The sequence below is a fragment of the Paroedura picta genome, chromosome 15 (assembly GCF_049243985.1).
Source record: "Paroedura picta isolate Pp20150507F chromosome 15, Ppicta_v3.0, whole genome shotgun sequence".
Taxonomy (NCBI): Eukaryota; Metazoa; Chordata; class Lepidosauria; order Squamata; family Gekkonidae; genus Paroedura; species Paroedura picta.
Genome location: NC_135383.1, coordinates 28,442,986 through 28,466,130, shown reverse-complemented (window position 1 = coordinate 28,466,130; position 23,145 = coordinate 28,442,986). Strand labels below are relative to the sequence as shown.

The 23,145-nt window shown below is 45.7% G+C and overlaps 1 protein-coding gene across 28 annotated transcripts in view; it reads left to right on the top strand.

Annotated features, from left to right (window-relative positions):
• Positions 1–23,145, top strand: part of MSI2 (musashi RNA binding protein 2) — an 833,820-nt gene that overhangs the window by 678,705 nt on the left and 131,970 nt on the right. Inside the window, exon 11 of one of the 28 annotated variants that reach the window (XM_077312097.1) lies at positions 1,848–12,323. The exons of the other annotated variants lie outside the window; for them this stretch is intronic. Coding sequence (XP_077168212.1) covers positions 1,848–1,888 — 41 coding nt within the window. The 3' untranslated portion in view covers positions 1,889–12,323. Of the gene's footprint in view, positions 1–1,847; positions 12,324–23,145 lie in introns of those variants that run through there. 28 annotated transcript variants of the gene reach the window in all.

The window sequence follows — 23,145 nt, the reverse complement described above, 5'->3', positions numbered from 1 at the left end:
TGTGATTCTATTCTATTTAAGTAAATAAACAAAGCAGACCTTATGGTTACATACTTTGTCCCCTCATAAGTTAAACTCTGGTCTGGGACATCTGACTTTTCTCAGCTACTTGCTCAATGTAGAAAAAATGTTATATTATTCCCTAATGTAAAAGAATTCATTTGATGTGAATAGGTCCAGCCCCAGATGTATGTTCTGGTCAGTATTTTACTTCAAATATAGTTTGTATTTTTATTTTTATGAAGGTTTCATGTTCAATATTTTTATGAAGGTTTCATGTTCTATTATTATTATTATTATTATTATTATTATTATTATTATTATTATTATTATTATGTTTGTCACTTGCTTCTCTCCTGAGGCTCGAGGCAACTTACAGCATAAAACCCCAATAAAGCCCTACAAAAAAAATCCATTAAAATATTGTTTTTAAGCATTGTTGCAGCCACTGGCTCACAGCTAGATAGATAAAAATAGATAATCGATGAATTTTCTTCTCTAAACAGAGTTGCATTCTGCAAGGAGGAGAAAGTCCAGTGCTTGGGGGTTCCTCTGATTTTGCCACTTGATTGTCCGATGGTCACTCTGGCCACTATTGCCCAATTTTGGCTTGACTCAGTGTACCAGCTATGACTTCTTCTTGATAACTGGTCACCTGTAATACTCTGTAATTGAGGTTGCCCTAGGAGAGGTTGCAGAAGCCATATTACCCCTATTTTTAAAAAGTTATACTAGTAATCTGATGGTTAAGGGACAAGATGCTTCTCCTAATCTTTAAAGCTCCACACAAACTGGGCAATTCAATCTACACAATACTTGAAAGAAAACTTACTCTAAGCAACCTTCCCTGCACTGAAAATTAAGAAGGCAACTTTATTGCAAATGCTCCTGCCATTGAAGGTATTTACCATCAGGGAACTTCCTGCCCATAAAGGTTCACCTCTCCATCTTCCTTTCTCTGACTTAAGAGGCATTAGATTCTTAAGACTTGTTTAGCTGGTCCTTACTGGAATATGTGTTCATCTTAAAGTACTACTAATTTCTTGCCAGGGTTCTCTAATGGAGCATAGTTTTATATTGTGACTTTATCAGTTGGACTGCCTGGATTGTAAATTGCTTTTTTTTTGGGGGGGGGGGGGGTTAGCAAGTAGAATAAGGTGACCAGATTTTAACATTGGTAAAGCGGGACACCTCTTGTGTCCTCTTGTGGCGCAGAGTGGTAAGGCAGCTGTCTGAAAGCTTTGCCCATGAGGCTGGGAGTTCGATCCCAGCAGCCGGCTCAAGGTCGACTCAGCCTTCCATCCTTCTGAGGTCGGTAAAATGAGTACCCAGCTTGCTGGGGGTAAACGGTACATAAGTACAATTTGCCAGGTGGACCCAGACGTCCCTCCAAAAGTGGGACAATCTGGTCACCACAAAGTAGAAGAAAATTGTAAGATGAATTAAGATAAATAAAACTCTCAGAAAAGTTGGCAACAAGTATTTGCTGAGCAAATTTGTTTGGAATAGGTTGCCTAAGGAGGTGGTGAGCTCCCCCTCACTGGCAGTCTTCAAGCAAAAGTTGGAGACACACTTTTCTTGGATGCTTTAGGATGCTTTGGGCTGATCCTGCGTTGAGCAGGGGGTTGGACTAGATGGCCTGTATGGCTCCTTTCAACTCTATGATTCTATGAAAATGGAAAATATTCAGCACTTCAGCAGTTGATTTTAGATTCTCTTTCCCTCCCCTACTTCAGGCTTGAATTTTGCTTTTGAAACCAATCACAATTGCTCACTATCCTGTTTCACTTTTATTTTTTAAGTTTTCAGTTTAATCTATTAATTTCTGTTCTTATTTCACTTTGCAGACTATTTGCCGATTTCACAAGACATTATTTTTATCAACTAGTTCTTAAAGATGCATAACAAATTAATCGGGGTTTGCTACACTGCTAATGAGAGAGAGAGAGAGACAGACAGACAGACAGACAGACAGACAAAGACAGAGAGAATGCCTGGGTATATTAATATCAGTGTCCAATGAAAAAGCAATGGCTGCTGTTACTGACTTCTTGGGCTGCGGACTATTTTTAAATAAGAAAATCTTTTTTCTGGTTTTGATTTTACTTCTTTACTTTTTTGTTTCTTCTGCTTTGTTCTGTTTTTAATATCCACGTGGAATGTAACTTACACTGGGGGTGGCAGGTAGATGACATTGCCATTTCTCACAAACTTTTAGGAATAATTTATTAGCATTTGCTAAGATTTTTTCTCTTCATCCTACCAAAAGTACAGGCTGATGTTTGGCATTGATTGCTGTCTGTCATGCCTGAATCACAGTAGGTATTGTTGCTGTTGTTTAGGACAGCAGCTGTTATGGCTCTTCGACAAATGAGGAATATGACTCTAATTTCCTAAGACACATGATCCAGCAATCATGACAATTAACCCAGGTAGCTTTCAACTGCATACTGATCAATCCCCTCCTTCCTTCATGGAGACATGCTTGTGTGTAGAAGAAGAGTTGGTTTTATATCCCGCTTTTCACTAGCCAAAGGAGTCTCAAAGTAGCTTACAATCACCTTCATCCACAACAGGCAACCTGTGAGATAGGTGGGGCTGAGAGAGCTCTGACAGGACTGCCCTGTGAGAACAGCTCTAACAGGAGAGTGACTGGCCCAAGGTCACCCAGCTTACTGCGTGTGGAGGAGCGGGGAATCAAACCTGACTCTCCGGATTAGAAGCTGCTACTCTTAGGCACTACACCAAGCAGCCAACTTCTGATGACCCCAACAAGGAGCTTTCACTGCACTGGGCTGCTGCTGAAATGGCAACATACTTGTATAGATCCTCTTCCAAATGCTTAGACATATTTATCCATGATGTGATGTAATTGACAATAGAGAACAAAGAACTCAACAAGGGAACTCAACAAAGTGTATTTCCATTTTTTATTAAAGATATTTTTAACAAAAGTCTTAAAACCAATTTATACCAGGAAAGCTGCTCAATGCAAACCATTTGGAAACTTGTGCATATAATTTTCACAGCTTCCATTCATTTCAGTCTGCCCAGGAGTTTTTGCTTTTTGGTCAGAAGTAGAGCACTGATCCACATAGTCCTTATGCCCATGAGGCTGGGAGTTCAATCCCAGCAGCCGGCTCAAGGTTGACTCAGCCTTCCATCCTTCCGAGGTCGGTAAAATGAGTACCCAGCTTGCTGCTGGGGGGTAAACGGTAATGACTGGGGAAGGCACTGGCAAACCACCCCGTATTGAGTCTGCCATGAAAACGCTAGAGGGCATCACCCCAAGTGTCAGACATGACTCGGTGCTTTTAAGGGACCTCCTGGGTCATCTAGTCCAATCCATCTAGTCTATTATATTTAATTTCAGCCCGAGCCCTGCACTATGCAGGACAGCCACAACCCTATCGCTCATAGGAGAACAAGGTAATTTACAGGGACCTTTGATAAAGGTTAGATAAGCAGATATTAAGAACACTGCTTAGACTTAATGAATTGTAGCTTGGTACTTGAGGGAATGCACTAAGGTTCCGGCTACATGCTTTTAAGTCTTATGCATTGTATTACTTGTGTGCTGGAGAAATACACTGCTATGGTGAGCCGGTTGCTGACCTATGTATACCAATTAAAATCCTGCAGTATTCTAATATGTTCAATGTGTTGACTGAAATGCTTCATGATCATTTTATCTAAAGGGAAAAGAATCAGCTCATCCAATTCAGGCATTATTCCTCCTGGATTATGAGTGATTCAGAGAGACATCTGTTGGCAGTGGCCAACAAATTCAGACCATATGTGTGTGTGTGTGTGTGTGTGTGTACTCCAAAGGGCAAAAGCTTCAGTGGGGAATGATGACATCATGCAATAAGGACACAATATTCTATTTGCATGGTGGCTGTCAGAAATGACTGCTCACTCCAGGCAAGCTTTGGAGTATGTGATGAAACTCTAAGCCAGTCTTCCCCAACCCCCGGGCCTTAGATCAATATGGGGCCGTAGAGCCCTAGGTACTAGGCAGCGGCAGGTGGGAGGGGGATGTGGGCACACCTTCCTCCCCCCCTGCAGCGCGGCACTCGCTGCGCTGGGAGCTATTGGCCACTTCGGCAGCCGATCACTCCCAGGCCCCGGTGCAGTGAGTGCCACGCTGCGGGGGAGAGGTGTGGGCGCAAACGGGTAGGCGCGGAGCAGCCGCGCCTGTGCGCTTGTGCCTGCCAGATGCCAGTGCCTCTCTCTCCCCTAACCCCGGTCCCCGGGCCTCCCTCTCCCCCCCCCGGTCCCCGACCCGAAAAAGGTCTAGTGTCTAAGGAACTTCTAGCCAACTAGCCACCAACTAGTTCTTGCCCAGCTGCCCAGAGTATGTTCATCTGATACGAAAGTAGAAGTTGTTGACTTTTGGATACCAGGTTGACTTTTGGATACTAAAATACTACTGATATAAGCAGTCACTCCAATGCAGCCTCCCAGGGACTTCACACTGCACGCTCTTAAGGAATACCTAGTGTATTGCCTAGAGCACCCCCAACCCGCATCCCGGTGCTGGGCCATGAAGGCCTTGGCGCCGGGCCGCGGCTCCTTCTTCCCTCCCCCCCCGAAGCGAGAAGCTTGCCAGGCCGCGAGCAAATCGGCCGCCAAAGCGCCAAAGCTTGCGGCCCGGCAAGCTTCTTACTTCGGGAGGGGAGGGAAGAGAAGCTGGCCGAGCCGCAAGCTAATCGGCCACTTTAGCGGCCGATTTGCTCGCGGCCCGGAGGGGAAGGGAGGGGGAGCCGCGGCTGCCGGCATGGTGGCGGCGCAAACCCGCATGCGCGTATGTACCTCTGCCAGGCGCAAACGCGCATGCGCGGCAGTCCGCGCATGCGCGTTTGCGCTGGGGCTGCCGCGCGTGCGTGGGCCCCCGAGCCGCCCTCTCCCCCCACTACGCCGCAGCGGTCCGCAGCGAGCGTATGCTTGCGGACCGGTGGCCTAGAGTGCTCTTATGTACCCTAGCAACCCAAACATGTCCTTAGGGAATAAGAAAAGGAAGGATGAGTATGTATGCCAAGAAGTAGACGCAATGCAATTTTGCCCCTGGATTCTTGGGTCAATGAAGGTCTGTGGAACACTGTTATTCTACAGGCTGGGAGTTTCTGTTCTCCATTAAAAACAAAAACAAAAAACCCTGGCATGCTGTCATTTGTACTAGTTGTGTGACAACTAACTTACTCCTATTATTTTTAAAAAAGAAGAGAAGCTATTGTACCCAATGACTAAGTTTGTGAGAAATCGGTTGCATGTTTACAATAAAACTGTAATGCATTTATTAATGTTTGTTTAATCTGCATTTGTTTAAAATGTGCTGTTCATTTATTGATTATGTTTGATGTAGTTTTATTTTTTACCTTTTTTTACTGGAAGCTATGGCTTTTAAAACCTGTATGGCTTTTTAATTTTAATTTGTTTCAGGCTTTTTGTTTTTCATTTTCTTTTGCTATGACTTGCTTTGCATTTGTGATTTTGTTCTAGAGTGCATGATTTTGCAGACATTTTAACATGTATATTTTTTCTTAATTCCTTTTAGTTTCCTTATGTAAATAGCCCCTCTGTGTTTTTGTAGACATTTGTTTCCTGTAAGTAACTAAGGTAGAAAAAATAATAATAAATTATTACCATAGTCCAGCTGTGTTTCTGCTCTCTTAGCTCGCCCTTTCAGATTGGTGGTACCAAATAACCAGTACCAATAGCAGGATGAGAAAATACTAAATACTAAAAATTTAAGTATATAACAACTCCCACCCCATGCCTGACCTGCTACCAAAAAAAAAGTTTTATTTCCGTTCAAGATGTATACTACCACTACAATACGGATCTACAATGCATAGTAGAATCATATCTTCTTCATCATTACAGCACCAAGATGACAAGAGCATATGGATCATGGTGACTTCTAAGTGTCCTAATTGTTATCCTTATCACAGGTTCCTCTTAATATTTGAGAAAGGGCCATCTGGGCGGCGCTGTCCCGGATAGGAACCTGCGGTCTGGCCTGTGCTTCTGCTGCTCCAACGGGCCAATCCAAATGCATCTGGATTGGGCCGGTCCCTAGAGCGCCCACCTCCACAAGCTGTATGCAAGCCACTCACCCAGCCTCGCCACCAGAGGGTTTCTGGATGGCAAGGAGGGCACTTCCACAGCTTGCGCCCTTCCCCAATGCTGAACCTGGCCACCATGGGGTGGCCTGGCTGCTGCTGGCTGCTGCTGCTGCATGGCTGTATGAGCAGCGGGGGCTTGGAGGTGGCAGCCGCACAGGTTGGCCGGGTGACGGCCTTGGTGCTGCATCAACGGCAACCAGCAAGCCTGCGATGGACTGCCACCACTCCAGCCGCTCACCACCAGCCTGCCAGGCAGCGAGGCATTCGCTGGGCCTCACCGCCAGAGACTTGCTGGCTGCCATGGGGACAGAACTTTGTGACATGCAGGAGTCTGGCACAGGAAGGGGGCCAGCAGGGGGCTTTCCAGCACCCGTTGGCCCACAAAACCATCTTGCCACCTCACAACGGTGGGGACAGGGCTTTGCGGCCCAGTGGGAGACTGGTGCGGGAAGGGGGGGGGCTTTGTCCCACAGAGGGCTTTGCAGGTCAGTGGGATGCTGGCCCAGGGAAGGAGCTGGGGGAGGGCCTTCCCTTGACCCATTGGGCTTCCCCTGACCCGTTGGACCCCTTTCAAAGCCCATTTTTAAAATGGGCTTTGATGCTAATCTTAAAATAAAAGGAAGCTTCCTAGCCTCTATGAATACAGATAGAAAATGGGAGGGTAGGAGGAATAAACACTGAAGCAGCTAGAGGAATTCTAAACCATTTTTAAAGGTTGACTAAGTTTATATTCAGGAAGGAAAATCTGTGGAACAGTGTTTCTCATACTGGGGTCAGCTGACTCCTTGGGGTTCGTGAGTTACTCCAGGGTGCTGGGAGAAGCCATCTCATGCCATCGATCTATCTAGGAAACATAAAAACAGAGTCCTCCCAGGGCTTAACTTTACACTTTCTTCAGAGACATCCCTGAGTCAGGTCAAGAGATGTGTTCAAGAGTTCTGCATTTCTCAGGTACTTGCAGGCCCAAATTGGATGCAGGATGTCATGGCATGAGATTGATTAGAACTTAGTTCAGTGCATTAGAAGTTGTGACCTTATAGAAGTCTACCTTGTCCAATGACAGATGGGAGACCTGGGAACCTCTATTGGGAGCTCAACTGGTGGACCCTGGGCAACAATATTTACGGCACAACCTAGGAGAGACATCGTTATACCAAGAGTGATGCTCTAGCATTCCTCCAAAACTGTGGTTTAAAGATAGAGTTTAGATTAAATGGTAGATCATTATCCAACATTATGAGAAATTTCCTCCTGCCACCCAGATGGGATGTGAATAGCCAACAACCCAACCTTGCAAGCAATACAAACCTTTTTCTTAAACTTGCTTTTAAGGTAGAACTAAGTTGGTGGGCAGCGGGTGGTTGCGGGAGGCCCCCCAAACAGCGGCCCCCCTCTCCGCTCCCTCGCCCCCACTCTTCCCCTTGACTCATTTCCACCCAACCCCTCCCACCTTCAGCGCGGGGCTCGGACCCCTGCACTGAAGATAGCCCCACCCCCAACCCCTCCCACCTTCAGCGTGGGGCTCTGAGCCGAGCACTGAAGGTGGGAGGGGTTGGGGGCTGAAGCCTTTCCCCGGCAGCCGGGCAGCGTGGCTCTTTGAGCCGGCGGCCATGCTGCCTGGGCGGCTGGGAAGGGCTTTCTCCTCCCACCCCCCGGGCTGCAGCTTTTCCCCGGCTCTTTGAACGGCGCATGGCGGGGAGTGGGCAGGTCGGGAGGCGCAAAGCGTCTCCCGACTCGTGAGTTCTGGGGCCAGTGGCCAATCACCAGCCACGCGTAGCGTGGCTGGTGATTGGTCACTTGTCACTGGACTGACACCCGGAGGGCCCAATTGGCAGGTGCAAAGCGCCTGCCAATTGGCACCCCGCTTGTCACTCCGGGGGAAGGGGCCAATGGGCACCCTTCCCCATTCCGGACAGGGCCCTCCTTGAGGGCCCTTACTGTTTTATTTATACCGCTCCCACAGAGTGGTTACAGACTAGAAAATAAGCCCGCCGTACTTGAAATACAGCGGGCGCTAGTGGGGCTCGGGAGTCTCGCGGGTCAGCTCTCCAGGTGTGCTGGGGCAGGGGCTGGACCCGAGGCCGGGCGTGGGGTGGCGTGTGAGCCGGTGGCGGCTCGTCCTGCGCCCCCCGTGACGCGGCCTACCTGGGCGTGTGGGAACGACGGAGGAAATGTAGGCAGTGGAGCAGAAGGCGAGGCCGCTGTCGATGTGCCGGTTAATTGGCAGTGGGTGGAGCTGGCATCACGGTGGGCGGCGGGGCGGCCTGCCTGCGCCTCCGCAACTGGTCCCCGAGCCTCCTCCGCCGGGCGGGTTGGTGGACGACGTTGGGCTGCGGACGATCGGGTCTGTGTGCAGGTGGGGCAGGCGGAACCGCCGCCGTGTCCTCCTGAGCCGGGTGGTGGCGCTGGCCGCTCCCTTACAGTTTTATATCTAACAAAAATATATAAATTGCATCCATATAAACTTGCTGAGTCCTTCCACATGCTGATCCCTCACTTTTTTTGCCTTTTCCAGCCTGTAGAAGTATCTTACGTGATCTTATAAACGAAGAGAACTTGTAGTAAGATCATGTGCCTGGTTGTCATAATTTCTACTGAATTATCTAGTATAAAACATCAGCATCTTCAGTCCTTTGCTTTAGCCATCCCAAGGTGAAGTGCATCCATCCACACTCATTCTGAGAAAAATATAGCAGAGCAGTAGTTTCTATTACTAGCTAAGTTCCTTAGAAAGGCTTTTCAGGATATTCAGATATTCTGATATTTGCACAACTATCAGAGGGAGGCAGAAGGTAAACTAAATTCACAATTTCCTGCATTCTGCAGGGGGTTGGACTAGATGACCCAGGAGGTCCCTTCTAACTTTGATTCTGTGATTCTTCTGCCTTTCTCTTCAACTTCTGGGTTATGGATAACAGCAGCAGCTGTGCTAGAATTTCTGTTTTCTTAAGTCTTTTTAAAAGAGTCTCTTATGGCGCAGAGTGGTAAGGCAGCAGAAATGCAGTCTGAAGCTCTGCCCATGAGGCTGGGAGTTTGATCCCAGCAGCCGGCTCAAGGCTGACTCATACTTCCATCCTTCTGAGGTCGGTAAAATGAGTACCCAGCTTGCTGCTGGAGGGTAAATGGTAATGACTGGGGAAAACGCTGCCATGAAAACACTAGAGGGCCAAGGGTCAGACATGACTCGGTGCTTGCACCTTTACCTTTACCTTTAAGTCTTTTTAAAGTTAAGGAATAAAACAGACAGGAAAAAGTAGACCCCCACACTGTAGGTTGAGTGTAAGGTATGAAAAAGTTAGATGAGTTTCTTGAGTCAGAGGGTAAGGCCAGCTTCTGAACACAGAAGCTGGCCTTACATGTTCATAATCTAAGCAAAATATTGGAAAGGTTACAGTCTTTGACATCAGACCTTGGCTGATTTGACAGAGATTCTTCATACTATCCCAGTAATATTGTGGCTTGTTGAAGCAGAAAATTCAGGAATTCTGTTAGGGCATGAGGTATAGGAGATGCCATGATGGATTGGAGACTGGTTGGTTTCCGATGTGACTGGTGTTAGAGACCAGCCCAGACATTTCTCTTTACCATGAAAAGTGAGCATAGTGGCAACAGCTAGCCTTGGGTCATGATTTTCTGGTAATGGGTCCAGAAGCCAGAGCAGAAGCATCTGGGTTCTATTTTTGTGTGTGTGTGTGTGGTCATTGGCAACCCTTTTATTTTATTTACTAGGGACCAAGCCCGTTGTAAATATAATGGGCGCTAGGTGTGCTTTGGGGGCCAGGGGGAAGGCTTCCTTCCCCCCCCCTCCCCGGGCCCAGAAGCACACCCGGGGCCTCCTTGAAGGCTGGACTCTGAGGCATTGTACGATTTTGAAGTCCCACCTCCAAAACTCCAGGAATATTTCCAACCCAGGGGTAGCCAACCTCCAGGTGGGGCCTGGAGAGCTCCTGGAATTACAGCTCACATGCAGAGTATAAAGATCAGCTCCCCAGGCAGAAAGGGCTACTTTCGACAGGGTTGTGGTAGAGAATAAACATTTAGACCTCCCACACAGGTTGTTGTTGAATTGAAAGACTTGAGGCCTACTGCACAGGGTTGTTGTGCAGATGAAACAGGAGACAAAGAGCCAGTTTCCTCTGCAGAATAACGCTGTGCAATGACCTCAAATCTGCAGAGAGTTGCAAAGAAGAAAGACACATGTCTTGGCTATGTCTAACCCCCGGCCAGAGCAGTATTTTAATTGAGAAGGGGCTTTTCTGTGGCCTCCCTGTCAGGCAACTGTTTGGCAGAAGGGGAAAGTCCCCCCCCCCTCAAAAGGAATATTTCCAACCCAGGGGTCGGGTCTGGAGAGGTCCTGGAATTCCAGCTCATCTCCAGAGTATAAAGATCAGCCCCCCAGGCAGAAAGGGCTACTTTGGACAGAGTTGTGTTGGAGAAGAAAAATTTAAGGCCTCCCACACAGGTTGCTGTTGAATTGAACAATTCAACAACAGAGGCAGAGCTCAGACAGTTGCGAGCATGTGGAGAGAGCTGCTGGGGAGAGCTGCTGCTGACCAGGTGAGAATATTGTTGTGCTGAGTGAGGTGGTTTCTGGGTGATTGCTGGGAGGATTAAAAAGGGCTGCTGCTTGCTAGAGGCGCGAGCCGAAGGGCAAGAGTCAAAGGGCTCTTGGCCAGTAGCTCTTGGCCTGGGGTTCTTTGCCTAGCAATTAGAATCTGTAGATTATATTTTCCTAGTAGTTGCACTGCCTACAAGTTACAATGGACCTCCAGGACACTCAACCCATCATCTGCAATGAGTGTGACATGATTGCCTTCATCCCTGAAGACAAGATGGACTACATCTGCCCCAAGTGTAAACTGGTAAGACTTTTGGAGGAAAGAATTAGGGGTTTAGAAGAGAGGATTATTACTCTGACAGAAATTAAGAAAGGGGAGGAGTTCATAGGAGCTGTGCAACTCTGAATAATGAGGATACAACCAGTCCTGAAGAAGATATGGGGATTGACCTCATTTCGGAGCCTCTGCAGACAGTTAGGAAAAAGACTCAAAGGTGTAGAGCGAGATGGTTCTTGGGGCCTTTGGAGCTCCAGAATAGATTTCAGGCCCCTGCAGAGGAGGTGCAAGTGTCAGAATGGCTGGCTCAAATCTACGGATCACTACCCATTTGTGATGGTCTACGTGGGAATGGTATTCACATGTCTGTGAATACCATCACTCCTATTAAAACAGACTATCAATATCTAGGCAGGAAGCTCAAACAAATGGAGGCACACATGGTATTCTCTTCAATTTTGCCTGTCAAGGGAAGAGGAATGCGTCGGGAGAGGAAGATAATGGAGGTGAATCAGTGGCTGCGTAGTTGGTGCCGGCAGGAGAGATTTGGTTTCTAGGACCATGAGATAGGCTTTCTTGAGGAAGGCCTACTCGCACCTGATGGACTGCACTTATCGCAGTTGGGGAAGAATGTGTTTGGCAGGAACCTGGGAAGATTAATCAGGAGAGCTTTAAACTGAAGCCACAAGGGGAAGTTCAACATAGGGAGTGTAAGGAAGGAGACCGATCGGGGGCAGCCCAACCAGGAAGGCAAGCTCATAGGGAACCAAAAGTAAAAGGATTCAGATGCCATTATACTAACGCCCAAAGCATGGGCAATAAGAGGGAAGAGCTGGAACTTCTCATGCTGATGGTAGGCATCAAAGAAACTTGGTGGAATTTTTCTCATGACTGGAATGTAATAGTGGATGGATATGAATTGTTTAGAAAAAACAGAATAGATCGAAGAGGTGGAGGAGTGGCACTGTATGTGAGGAAAGGGCTTTCCTGTCAGGAAATTCTAGTAAAGGCGAGTATATCACCAGTGGAAAGCATCTGGGTGAAAATGGGTGACTTCAGTTTCCCAGATGTGTGCTGGGAAACAAACTCTGCAAAGCGTCCTCAGTCATGCAACCTTCTGACCTGCCTGGCTGACAATTTCATTTATCAAATGGTAGATGAACCCACAACAGGTTCAGCCATACTGGACTCATTACTGGCCAACAGGCAAGAGTTGGTGGATGGGGTGAAGGAGGTGGGGACCCTAGGGGGAAGTGACCATGTCCTCATAGAATTCCTTTCAGATGGGGGGGCAAGGAAGCTTGTAGCCAGACGCGGATGTTGGATTTTCGTAGGGCAAACTTTAATAAACTCAGAGACATGATGAGTGTCATACCATGGATGAGAATGCTGGAAGGGAAGGGAGCATGGGAAGGGTGGGCGCTACTCAAACAAGTTATTGCATGCTTAATCCATCATAGAATCATACAATCATAGAGTTGGAAGGGGCCATACAGGCCATCTAGTCCAACCCCCTGCTCAATGCAGGATTAGCCCTAAGCATCCTAAAGCATCCAAGAAAAGGGTGTATCCAACTTTTGCTTGAAGACTGCCAGTGAGGGGGAGCTCACCACCTCCTTAGGCAGCCTATTCCACTGCTGAACTACTCTGACTGTGAAAAAAATTTTCCTGATATCTAGCCTATATCGTTGTACTTGAAGTTTAAACCCATTACTGCGTGTCCTCTCCTCTGCAGCCAGCAGAAACAGCATCCTGCCCTCCTCCAAGTGACAACCTTTCAAATACTTAAAGAGGGCTATCATGTCCCCTGTCATCCTCCTTTTCTCCAGGCTGAACATTCCCAAGTCCCTCAACCTATCTTCATAGGGCTTGGTCCCTTGGCCCCAGATCATCTTCGTCGCTCTCCTCTATACCCTTTCAATTTTATCTACGTCCTTCTTGAAGTGAGGCCTCCAGAACTGCACACAGTACTCTAAGTGTGGTCTGACCAGTGCTGTATACAATGGAACTATGACATTTTGTGATTTTGATGTCGTTGAACTCTCTATCTTCCGGAGTATTTGCCAGTCCTCCCAATTTGGTGTCATCTGCAAACTTGATGAGTAGTCCCTCCACCCCCTCATCTAGATCATTAATAAATATGTTAAAAAGTACCGGGCCAAGCACTGAGCCCTGAGGTACCCCGCTACTCACCTCTCTCCAGTCTGATGACACCATTGACAACAACTCTTTGAGTGCGGTTCTCTAACCAATTCCCTATCCACCTGACTATCTGAAAATCCAGATTGCAGTCCTTCAATTTAACCATCAGAACATCATGGGGAACCTTGTCAAAAGCTTTACTAAAATCCGAGTAAATGACAACCGAATTTCCCCGATCCAGCAAACCTGTTACTTGGTCAAAAAAGGAAACCAGGTTGGTCTGGCAGGACCTGTTGGAGACAAATCCATGCTGACTTCCTTGGATCACCAAATTGTCCTCCAGATGTTTGCAGATCGCTCCCTTTAATATCTGCTCCATTATCTTCCCAACAACAGAGGTCAGACTCACTGGTCTGTAGTTTCCCGGGTCATCCTTCCTCCCTTTTTTGAAGATCGGAATAACATTTGCTCTCTTCCAGTCCTCCGGGACATCTCCAGTCCTTAAAGAGGTTCCGAAGATGATGGACAAGGGCTGTGCAAGTTCTCTGGAAAGTTCTTTCAGTACTCTCGGGTGCATTTCATCCGGACCAGGGGATTTGAACTCATCCAGTGCAGCTAAATGCCTCTCGACAACCTCTCTATCCATGTTAACCTGCCACCCAGACACTGTCCTTTGGCTATGGCCATCTCTAGATGTGCCGAAACACTTTGACCTGTGGGAAAAAACAGATGTAAAATAGGCACTAAGCCTTTCTGCTTTCTCAGCATCTTCCGTTAGAGTTTGTCCATCCGCACCCAACAGTGGGCCTATTGCCTCCTTTACTTTACGTTTGCTCCTCACATAGCTGAAAAATCTTTTCTTGTTACAATGGGCTTCCCTGGCCAATCTCAGCCCACTCTCAGCTTTGGCCTTTCTTATGATTGATCTACAGTGCCTAGTAACCTGTAGGTATTCTTCTTTAGAGCTCTGTCCTTCCCTCCATTTCCTGAACATTTTCCTTTTCTTTCTTAGTTCCTCTTGAAGTTCTCTGTTCATCCAAATAGGCTTCAGAGCTCCTGCAGTGTTTTCATCTTTCTGGGATAGTCATTGATTGAGCATGCAATAGCTCTTGTTTGAGTAGCGCCCACCCTTCCCTTCCAGCATTCTCGTCCATGGTATGACACTCATCATATCTCTGACTATCCCAGAAAGACGAAAACACTGCGGGAGCTCTAAGAAGCCTATTTAGATGAACAGAGAACATCTAGAGGAACTAAGAAAGAAAAGAGAAATGTTCAGGAAATGGAGGGAAGGACAGAGCCTACAGGTTCCTAGGCACTGTAGATCAATCATCAGAATGGCCAAAGCTGAGAGTGAGCTAAGATTGGACAGGGAAGCCCATTGTAACAAGAAAAAAAACTCAGTTATGTGAGGAGCAAACATAAAGTAAAGGGGGCAATAGGCCCACTGTTGGGTGCAGATGGACAAACTCTAACGGAGGATGCAGAGAAAGCAGAAAGGCTCAGTGCCTATTTTACATCTGTTTTTCCCACAGGCCAAAGGGTTTAGGCACATCTAGAGATGGCAGTAGCCAAGGGTGGCAGGTTGACATGGACAGAGAGGTTGCTGAGAGGCATTTAGCTGCACTGGGTGAGTTCAAATCCCCTGGGCCGGATGAAATGCACCCGAGAGTGCTCAATGAACTTTCCAGAGAACTTGCACAAAACTTGTCCATCATTTTCGGGAACTCTTTAAGGACTGGAGATGTCCTGGAGGACTGGAAGAGAGCAAATGTTATTCCGATCTTCAAAAAAGGGAGGAAGGATGACCCGGGAAACTACAGACCAGTGAGTCTGACCTCTGTTGTGGCGAAGATAATGGAGCAGATATTAAAGGGAGTGATCTGCAAACATCTGGAGGACAATTTGGTGATCCAAGGAAGTCAGCATGGATTTGTCTCCAACAGGTCCTGTCAGACCAACCTGGTTTTCTTTTTTGACAAAGTAAAAGATCGTGGGAATTCGGTTGCTGTCGTTTACTTGTATTTTAGTAAAGCTTTTGATAAGGTTCTCCATGATGTTCTGATGGATAAATTGAAGGAGTGCATCTGGATTTTCAGATAGTTAGGTGGATAGGGAATTGGTTAGAGAACCGTACTCAAACAGTTGTCAATGGTGTTTCATCAGACTGGAGGGAGGTAAGTAGCGGGGTACCTCAGGGCTCGATGCTCGGTCCGGTACTTTTTAACATATTTATTAATGATCTAAATGAGGGTGTGGAGGGACTATTAATCAAGTTTGCAGATGACACCAAATTGGGAGGACTGGCAAATACTCCAGAAGACAGAGACAGCATTCAACGAGATCTGAACACAATGAAAAAATGGGCAAATGAGAACAATATGCAATTTAATAAAGATAAGTGTAAAGTTGTGCATCTGGGTCAGAAAAATGAAAAGCATGTCTGCTGGATGGGGGATACCTTTCTAGGTAGCCCTCTTTAAGTATTTGAAAGGTTGTCACTTGGAGGAGGGCAGGATGCTGTTTTTGTAGGCTGCAGAGGAAAGGACAAGCAGTAATGGGTTAAACTACAAGTACAACGATATAGGCTAGATATCAGGAAAACATAGTTCAGCCGTAGAATAGGCTGCCTAAGGAGGTGGTGAGCTCCCGCTCACTGGCAGTCTTCAAGCAACGGTTGGATACACACTTTTCTTGAATGCTTTGGGTTGATCCTGCGTTGAGCAGGGGGTTGGACTAGATGGCCTGTATGGCCCCTTACATTTCTATGCTTCTTTGATTTTGAAATACTTGAGGCCTACTGCACAGGGTTGTTGTGCAAATGACACAGGACACAAAAGAACCTCTGCAACAGCATCCAATTTTGTCTGCAGAATAACGCTGTGCAGTGGACAAATCTGTAGATAGTTGCAAAGAAGAAATACACACGTCTTGGCTCTACCCCCCGGCCAGGATGGAACTTTGGTCTGTCCTGGTGAAGAGCCAATCGGAAAGCATGGCTGGCCGGAATTCTTGTCTGGCTGGAGCCAAGGGGCCAATCGTTGGCCCGTTTCCTATTCTCTACTCAGCCCACCCTCCTTAGCATTACTGTTTTATTTATAACGCTCCCCGAACAGTTTACAGATTTGTTTGTTTGTTTATTTGATTTCTATACTGCCCTTCCATATGGTTCAGGGCGGTTTACATACAACATGGGGGATACATTGAACGAATTAATATATAACATAAACCAATACAACAGCAACAATAATCTAAATAACACAATTTCAGTTATCTTAAACAACAGTATAACAGGAACAGGAACTTAGCTAAGTCCCTTAGGGAGGACAGACTGGTTCAGGCCATGGAGGGGATGTCTGAGGGGGGACCTGTTTTCAGTCTCAGGCAAATGCCTGGTGGAGGAGCTCCCTCTTGCAGGCCCTGATCTTTATACTCTGCACATGAGCTTTAATTCCAGGAGCTCTCCAGGCCCCACCTGGGTTCGAAATATTCCTAGAGGTTTGGAGGTGGGACTTCAAAATCATACAATGCCTCAGAGTCCAGCCTTCAAAGGAGACATTTTTGCCTGCAGATGGGAGGGAGTGGTGTAGGTGTGTCCCTCCTGGGCTATGGCCAGCCCTTACCAGCAACTGTTTGTATTCTGGGGTGCAGACAAACAGACCAGCATCTGTCCTGTGATTCTGGAAAGTGCAGGAAGATCTAAATAAATATTTACAGCCTGAAACTGTATATTGTGACCAAGTAAATGGCTGGAGGGATATGGGAACTGAAGTTACTTTTTTCAACCTTGGCCTGGCAAATAAAAAACCAGTATAAAAGACCTTACTAACGTCAAGACTGCTGTGCACAGAGATACTTCCTCTTACGGTTGCCAGCTTCCATGTGAGGCTCTCTACCCCACCTCCATCATGGGGAGTCTGCTATGGGGAGAGGAAGGGAAGACGATTGGAAAATGCTTTGGGACACCTGAGGCCAGCTGGGTCACTGCGGCCCATTCCCAGTTCTCTCAGACCTCTCACAGCCCCACATCTCTCACATCTCTGTTGTGAGGTGACGAAGGGAAAAGGTGTTTGTAAACTGCTTTGAGACTCCTTTGGGTAGGAAACAACAGGGTACAATATTCCAGTTCTTCTTCTAAGGAGCAACCATGAAAGAAGCATGTGGGCACATAACATTTTATCAACAGTAAAAAAATGGAGACAGAAGGAACAGGGTGGACACCTGTATACTGTGACTACCCCATGTGTATTAGGGCAGGGAGACATTTCGGTGTCTGTGGCTAATTCACACAAGAAGGGAAATGACGCAGAACTGGGAGGAATTGGTTGTCATGTAATCTTCCCCTAAGAAGAGTCTCCAGTCTGATTTTCCCTTCACATATCTGAAGACATAGCTCTGGTTCTTTACACCCGAAGAAGAAGAAGAAGAAGAAGAAGAAGAAGAGTTGGTTCTTATATGCCGCTTTTCCCTACCCGAAGGAGGCTCAAAGCGGCTTACAGTCGCCTTCCCCACAACAGACACCCTGTGGGGTGGGTGAGGCTGAGAGAGCGCTGATATCACTGCCCGGTCAGAACAATTTTATCAGCGCCGTGGCGAGCCCAGCTGGTTGCATGTGGGGGAGCGCAGAATCGAACCCGGCATGCCAGATTAGAAGTCCGCACTCCTGACCACTACACCAAACTGGCTCTCTCTATAGACTCTCTCTATATCTCAACACTCGTGCCCTCATTTGCCACCATGCCACCACAACCTCCCACACAACACACACATTTAACCCCATGCCCTTACAGACTGGACAACTCCTCTTCCTCTTCCCACTGCCAAGCTCTAGCACCTGTTGTATTCTTTGATACAACAGGCTTTGCCCCTAGCTAAGATCATAAAACAACATTTCAAACAAGGCAACGTGAGTGACTCCAGGTGTGAGTCTCTTCTTGTTGGCTTGGTCGGTCTAATAGGTCTCTTTTCTTCCTTCCTTTAGGGAAGTGGTAGAGGAGGAGGCTGTTAGAGCAGCTATTATTACAACTGCAGCAGGGGGAGTCCCATTAATTTTTTGCTGTTAGTTTGTCCAGACTGTCCTCAGTCATAAGCCTGGTAGAAGAACTCCGTCTTGCAGGCCCTACAGAATTCTGTAAGTTCCATTAGTACCCTGATATTCTCGGGGTGTTCATTCCACCAGGCAGGAGAAAAGGCCGAAAAAGCCCTGGCCCTGATCAAGGCTAGTCAGATTTCTCTGGGGCCAAAGACTACCAGATGATTTCCAGATAACAAAAGAAGTAATAATGTTGGTATTTTAATAGCAATAGCAGTGATCCAGCACCTGTGACACAATCTCCCATCCTGCCGTAATGTTATTGGTGGGAGGGGATAACCCAATCACTGCTTAACAGATTTTGAATCCAGTAGTACCAGATGACATTGTATGACATTTTTTAGTCCAGATGATGTTGTATCTGAGGAAGTGTGCCTGCACACGAAAGCTCATCCCTTGAATAAAAACTGTGTTGGTCTTAAAGATGCCGCTAGACTCTAAATTTGTTCTGCTGCTTCAGACCAACATGGCTACTCACTTGAACCAACCACTGCTTGTTTTTGTCTTAATGGACTACATATATGCTGCCTTTGAATGATACAGTAAGAGAGTACTTAAGTTTTGAAATATTTTGTAAAATCAAATGCAATAATGAATTGGTAATGGGAGTTGCAGGTGTATAAGAGAAGTCATGGGCACTATCCAGGATGTGCCCCCAGCACTTACACAGTGCCATTCCATCTAGCATTTAAAATTGTTGGTCAGCTCAATCCCAAAAGGCTGGGTTTTTTTAGTTTTATTTTGGATTTGAATAGAAGACTGAAAAAGAAAAACATTTTAGAAAATACATTGAGTATCTCTCCCCAGCATCTTCCAAATGTCCACATCCGTTGTATCACAACAGTCACTGTAATATAACAAGTAAAGAATATGCTTCTACTTATCAACAAATTCTAAGAAAAAAATTCCAGTACTGGAAAGTACAGAGGAAAACATAACCAAAATGGTCATCCAGTCTAAATTTCTGAGGGCAATTCTGGCAATACCAAATAACATATCAAACGTAGCAGTTAGGATTGAGACAGGTATGGTCAACGTTCAGTCTAGGCTTTGGATAGCTACCTTTACATTCTGGCTAAAACTACTTTTCCAACAGCAAAGTCTTGCAAGTCTAATAGTGATCGACACATTCGTCGCACCTTGGCAAATTGCACTCACTAAAAAGTTGTGCTACTATGGTCTCTCATATCAATTGTTTTTTGTCTATGGGTTATGACAAGGCTATAGATCTTGTTAAGACAAAAGTGATAGAAATAGAGAGGCAACATGATCTCAACAATATTCAGGACCCACTCTTTAGGAAAGATCTCCTAAACAGGAACACCCAGATGCAATATATAAGAAAAGTGGCAAATCCTGAGCACAGGAGATCCTTTACCCTCCTTCGTCACAATGCCCTACCCTCTGCTTACTTGAGTGGGAAATTTGATGGACTCCCTCTCAAGGATCAGCTCTGTATCTGCAACGAGGGTCAAGTAGAGAACACAGAACACATCTTATTTGAGTGCAAGATGTATAATCATATTCGCACAGGTGCATATGTACCAGTGCTTATAGAATGCCCTCACGACCTGAGAAAGCATCGCCTGCAAATATTGCTATCAAATACAGATAATCTGTTAACTAGCAAAGTAGCAAAATTTGCGTGGCTAGCCTTAAGAACTAGGAAAGATTTAGTCACTGATGTATAGCCATAATAGGTGCACGGAATTTCTTATGTCTTTTGTTTAGTAAATATTATCGTACATCTCTTAATCTTGTCTTTTGTTTTATATTTTAACAGCTTTACTAGTTTTATTGCTTTTATGGCTCATTTTATCCTTGTAAAATAGTCAACAGCAGTTAATGCTTCTAAATGTTGACTTTTATGGTGGAGAAGTTTTACGTTTTATTGTTTGTTTTTTTAAATAATAATTTTATTGTTTATTATTATATAAAGCATTTACAGAGAAGTTGTAAAGAAAAAGCGACCAGTTGATATGGTTTGCCATCTCTTTTAACATAGATATTTAGTTCCCATCACATATTATACCTAATCTAGAAGTTTTTACCATTTTTCTTAGCCAAGTGATTGTTAATACATATGAGAGTATGATCTGTTATAGGAATACATTCTGTTATTATCTTAAATGATATTAGGTCAGTCTCCTTCATAAATTGGCCCTGACCCAAGAATTACTACTGTCGTCTTGTTAATGCCTATAAAATATGGTTTGTCATCCTCTTTTAGCATACATATTAACATACATATTCAATTCCCATCGCATATTAATCCTGATCTAGGAGTTATTACCATCTTTCTTAACAAAGTAGTTGTTGATACATAGGAGGGTATAATCTATTATAAGGATATATTCTATTATTGTCTTAAATGATATAAAGTCAGTTCCCTTCATATATTGGACCTGTCCTAAAGGTTACTACTGCTATTTTTCTCACAGGAAGCCAGGAGAATACTCCATTGTTCAGCTCATCTTTCAGGTGGCCGCAGAAAATGAAATTGTGTTTTTTTCCATAGTAGAGTATTTCTGATTGTCCTTCTGTCAGGGCCAAAGAAATCTCTTACTTGATTCTTGCTTGTAATCGCCTTTGAGGGGGCTCTGAATCCTTTGTCAATCTGGATCTCTTCCTCTGGTCGCACAGAAATATCTCCTGATAGCTTCCTAGTTGCTGTCGCTTTTGAATAGACTCTTTTTATTTTGCTGATCCAAGTCATTTCCTGCTCTGAATAGACTTCCAGGTTTTCGGTACTTTCCTTCCGTGAATCTGTTTTCCCAGGTTCTTTAAAGGTACTTTGGGTTTTTACATCTCTGGCACTCTCTCCCTCCAGTTGATTAACTTCCAGACATTGAAGTTTCACTTGATTTACTGTTAGCTGAGCTACGTCATCAGCTGGTCTCTCTGGACCTTGGGCTCCATCCAAAAGCTCTCCCTTAGTCCCACGAATTTCCTTTTCCAGCTTATTGACTGCTTTCAGTATCTCTGAGTTTCCTTTGCATAACAAATGGAAAAGCTGTGCCTTAGTTAATTCTTCCATAGTTCTAGGCAGTCACAAACTATAAACAGAAAGTCTCGTGAGGTCTCGCGGGAGCACGAGCGATCCCAAATTATCAGTTTGTCGATCTCCGTATCAAGTCAAATTCCCCCACTGAACTTTCACCAATAAATCTTCAAAGCACTCTCTTTGTTTGGTTAATGGGTATAATTAGCTGGGAGTCTCTCACTCGGCGAAAGAAGGAATTCGCTTGTGAATTGGTTGAGGGGGGGGGGAGGGAAGAGCTTGTGGGAGAAGAGAGAGAAAAGCCAGAAAGCTTTCAATTCTTACTGTTGCAGATTCCAGCTTCTGTCAGCTTCTGCTCCTGTCGATCTGGTAAATGATGGTCTGGGAAGAATGTAAGGTCAGCTGGTCGTTTCAAGCTTGTAAAGTTGTTTGCGACAAAGACGCCATCGTGACCTTGAGCACAAGCCGCTATTAATCCAGGGAGGTCTTCCTATCTCCCCACGGATCTGTAGGACCCTCAGGATGCCGTTCCCGGTTCCTGGGGCGACCGGTGAGCAGATTTGCGTATCTGTTCAGGTCAGCCAGGTGCAGAAGCTCCTGACCCTCGGCATGGCTTAAGAGCTGAACAGAAGTCCAGCTTTTTTTTATGGCGCCATCTTCAGTTCTCACGTTTTATTGTTGATGCATTTTTAACCTTTTAATTTATTACCTTCCCTTTTACAAACTGCTATTGCATAGTAGTGCATCTAAAATTTTGGTCAAAATGACCATAAATAAAGATTCAAAGATTCAACCAAAATGGTCAAGATAACAAAGCTAAAAATGAGAAAGAAAACATATGGCAGAGCTTTGTAATAATATTAAGATACACTGTGTTCCCCTTTCTCATAGTACTTGAAGCCATCCTGCGAACCTGGCTGGTGATTCAGGGCACACCAAGAAGAAGAGTTGGTTCTTATATGCCGCTTTTCTCTACCCGAAGGAGGCTCAAAGCAGCTTACAGTCGCCTTCCCTTTCCTCTCCCCACAACAGTCACCCTGTGAGGTGGGTGAGGCTGAGAGAGCCCTGATATCACTGCTTGGTCAGAACAGTTTTATCAGTGCCGTGGCGAGCCCAAGGTCACCCAGCTGGCTGCATGTGGGGGAGTGCAGAATCGAACCTGACATGCCAGATTAGAACTCCGCGCTCCTAAGCACTACACCAAACTGGCTCTAAATACATTATTTCTCATGTCACTGCCACAAACTGTAGTGATGGCCACTAACTTAGAAGGCATTAAAAATAACTGATTTTTAAAATAGAGGCTAGGCCTACTAACTATGATCGTTACATGGAACTTGTTGTAAACTGTATGCTGGACTCTCTGTTCCGACCCAATACCATTCGTTTTCAATTCAGCATAGAGCAGTAGTTCTCAACCCTCCTAATGCCGCGACCCTTTAATACAGTTCCTCATGTTGTGGTGACCCCCAACCATAACATTATGCAAGTGTTCTTTCACAGAAATTAAACCAAAACTGACCAATGGCGTGAAGATCCATTGATCATGATTGTATATAAATTGGTTTTATTCCGGGGTTTCTCAGTTCAGTTCTGCCTCTTGTCCCACCATGACGATCTCGCTCTTTTCTGCTGCTCCAGACAGATGAACGCTCTGTCTCGATCTACCCTGCAAGGTTGTTGTGTGGATGGTGCTTCCCTGGCCAAGCTGATTGCCCTGTCGCGACCCCTGTGAAAGGGTCGTTTGACCCTCAAAGTGGTACCAACCCCCAGGTTGAGAGCCATTGGCATATAGGAAAAGCTCACATTTTTTCAGTCTACATGTTGCTGGATTTTGACTATTGGTGCAACGTAGTCAGCCACAGCTGCCTTGGGGAAAAGTCATCTTGCACAAGAGTGCGCAATGGACATTGTTTTCTTTTTTATTTTATTTAATCGTATTTGTAG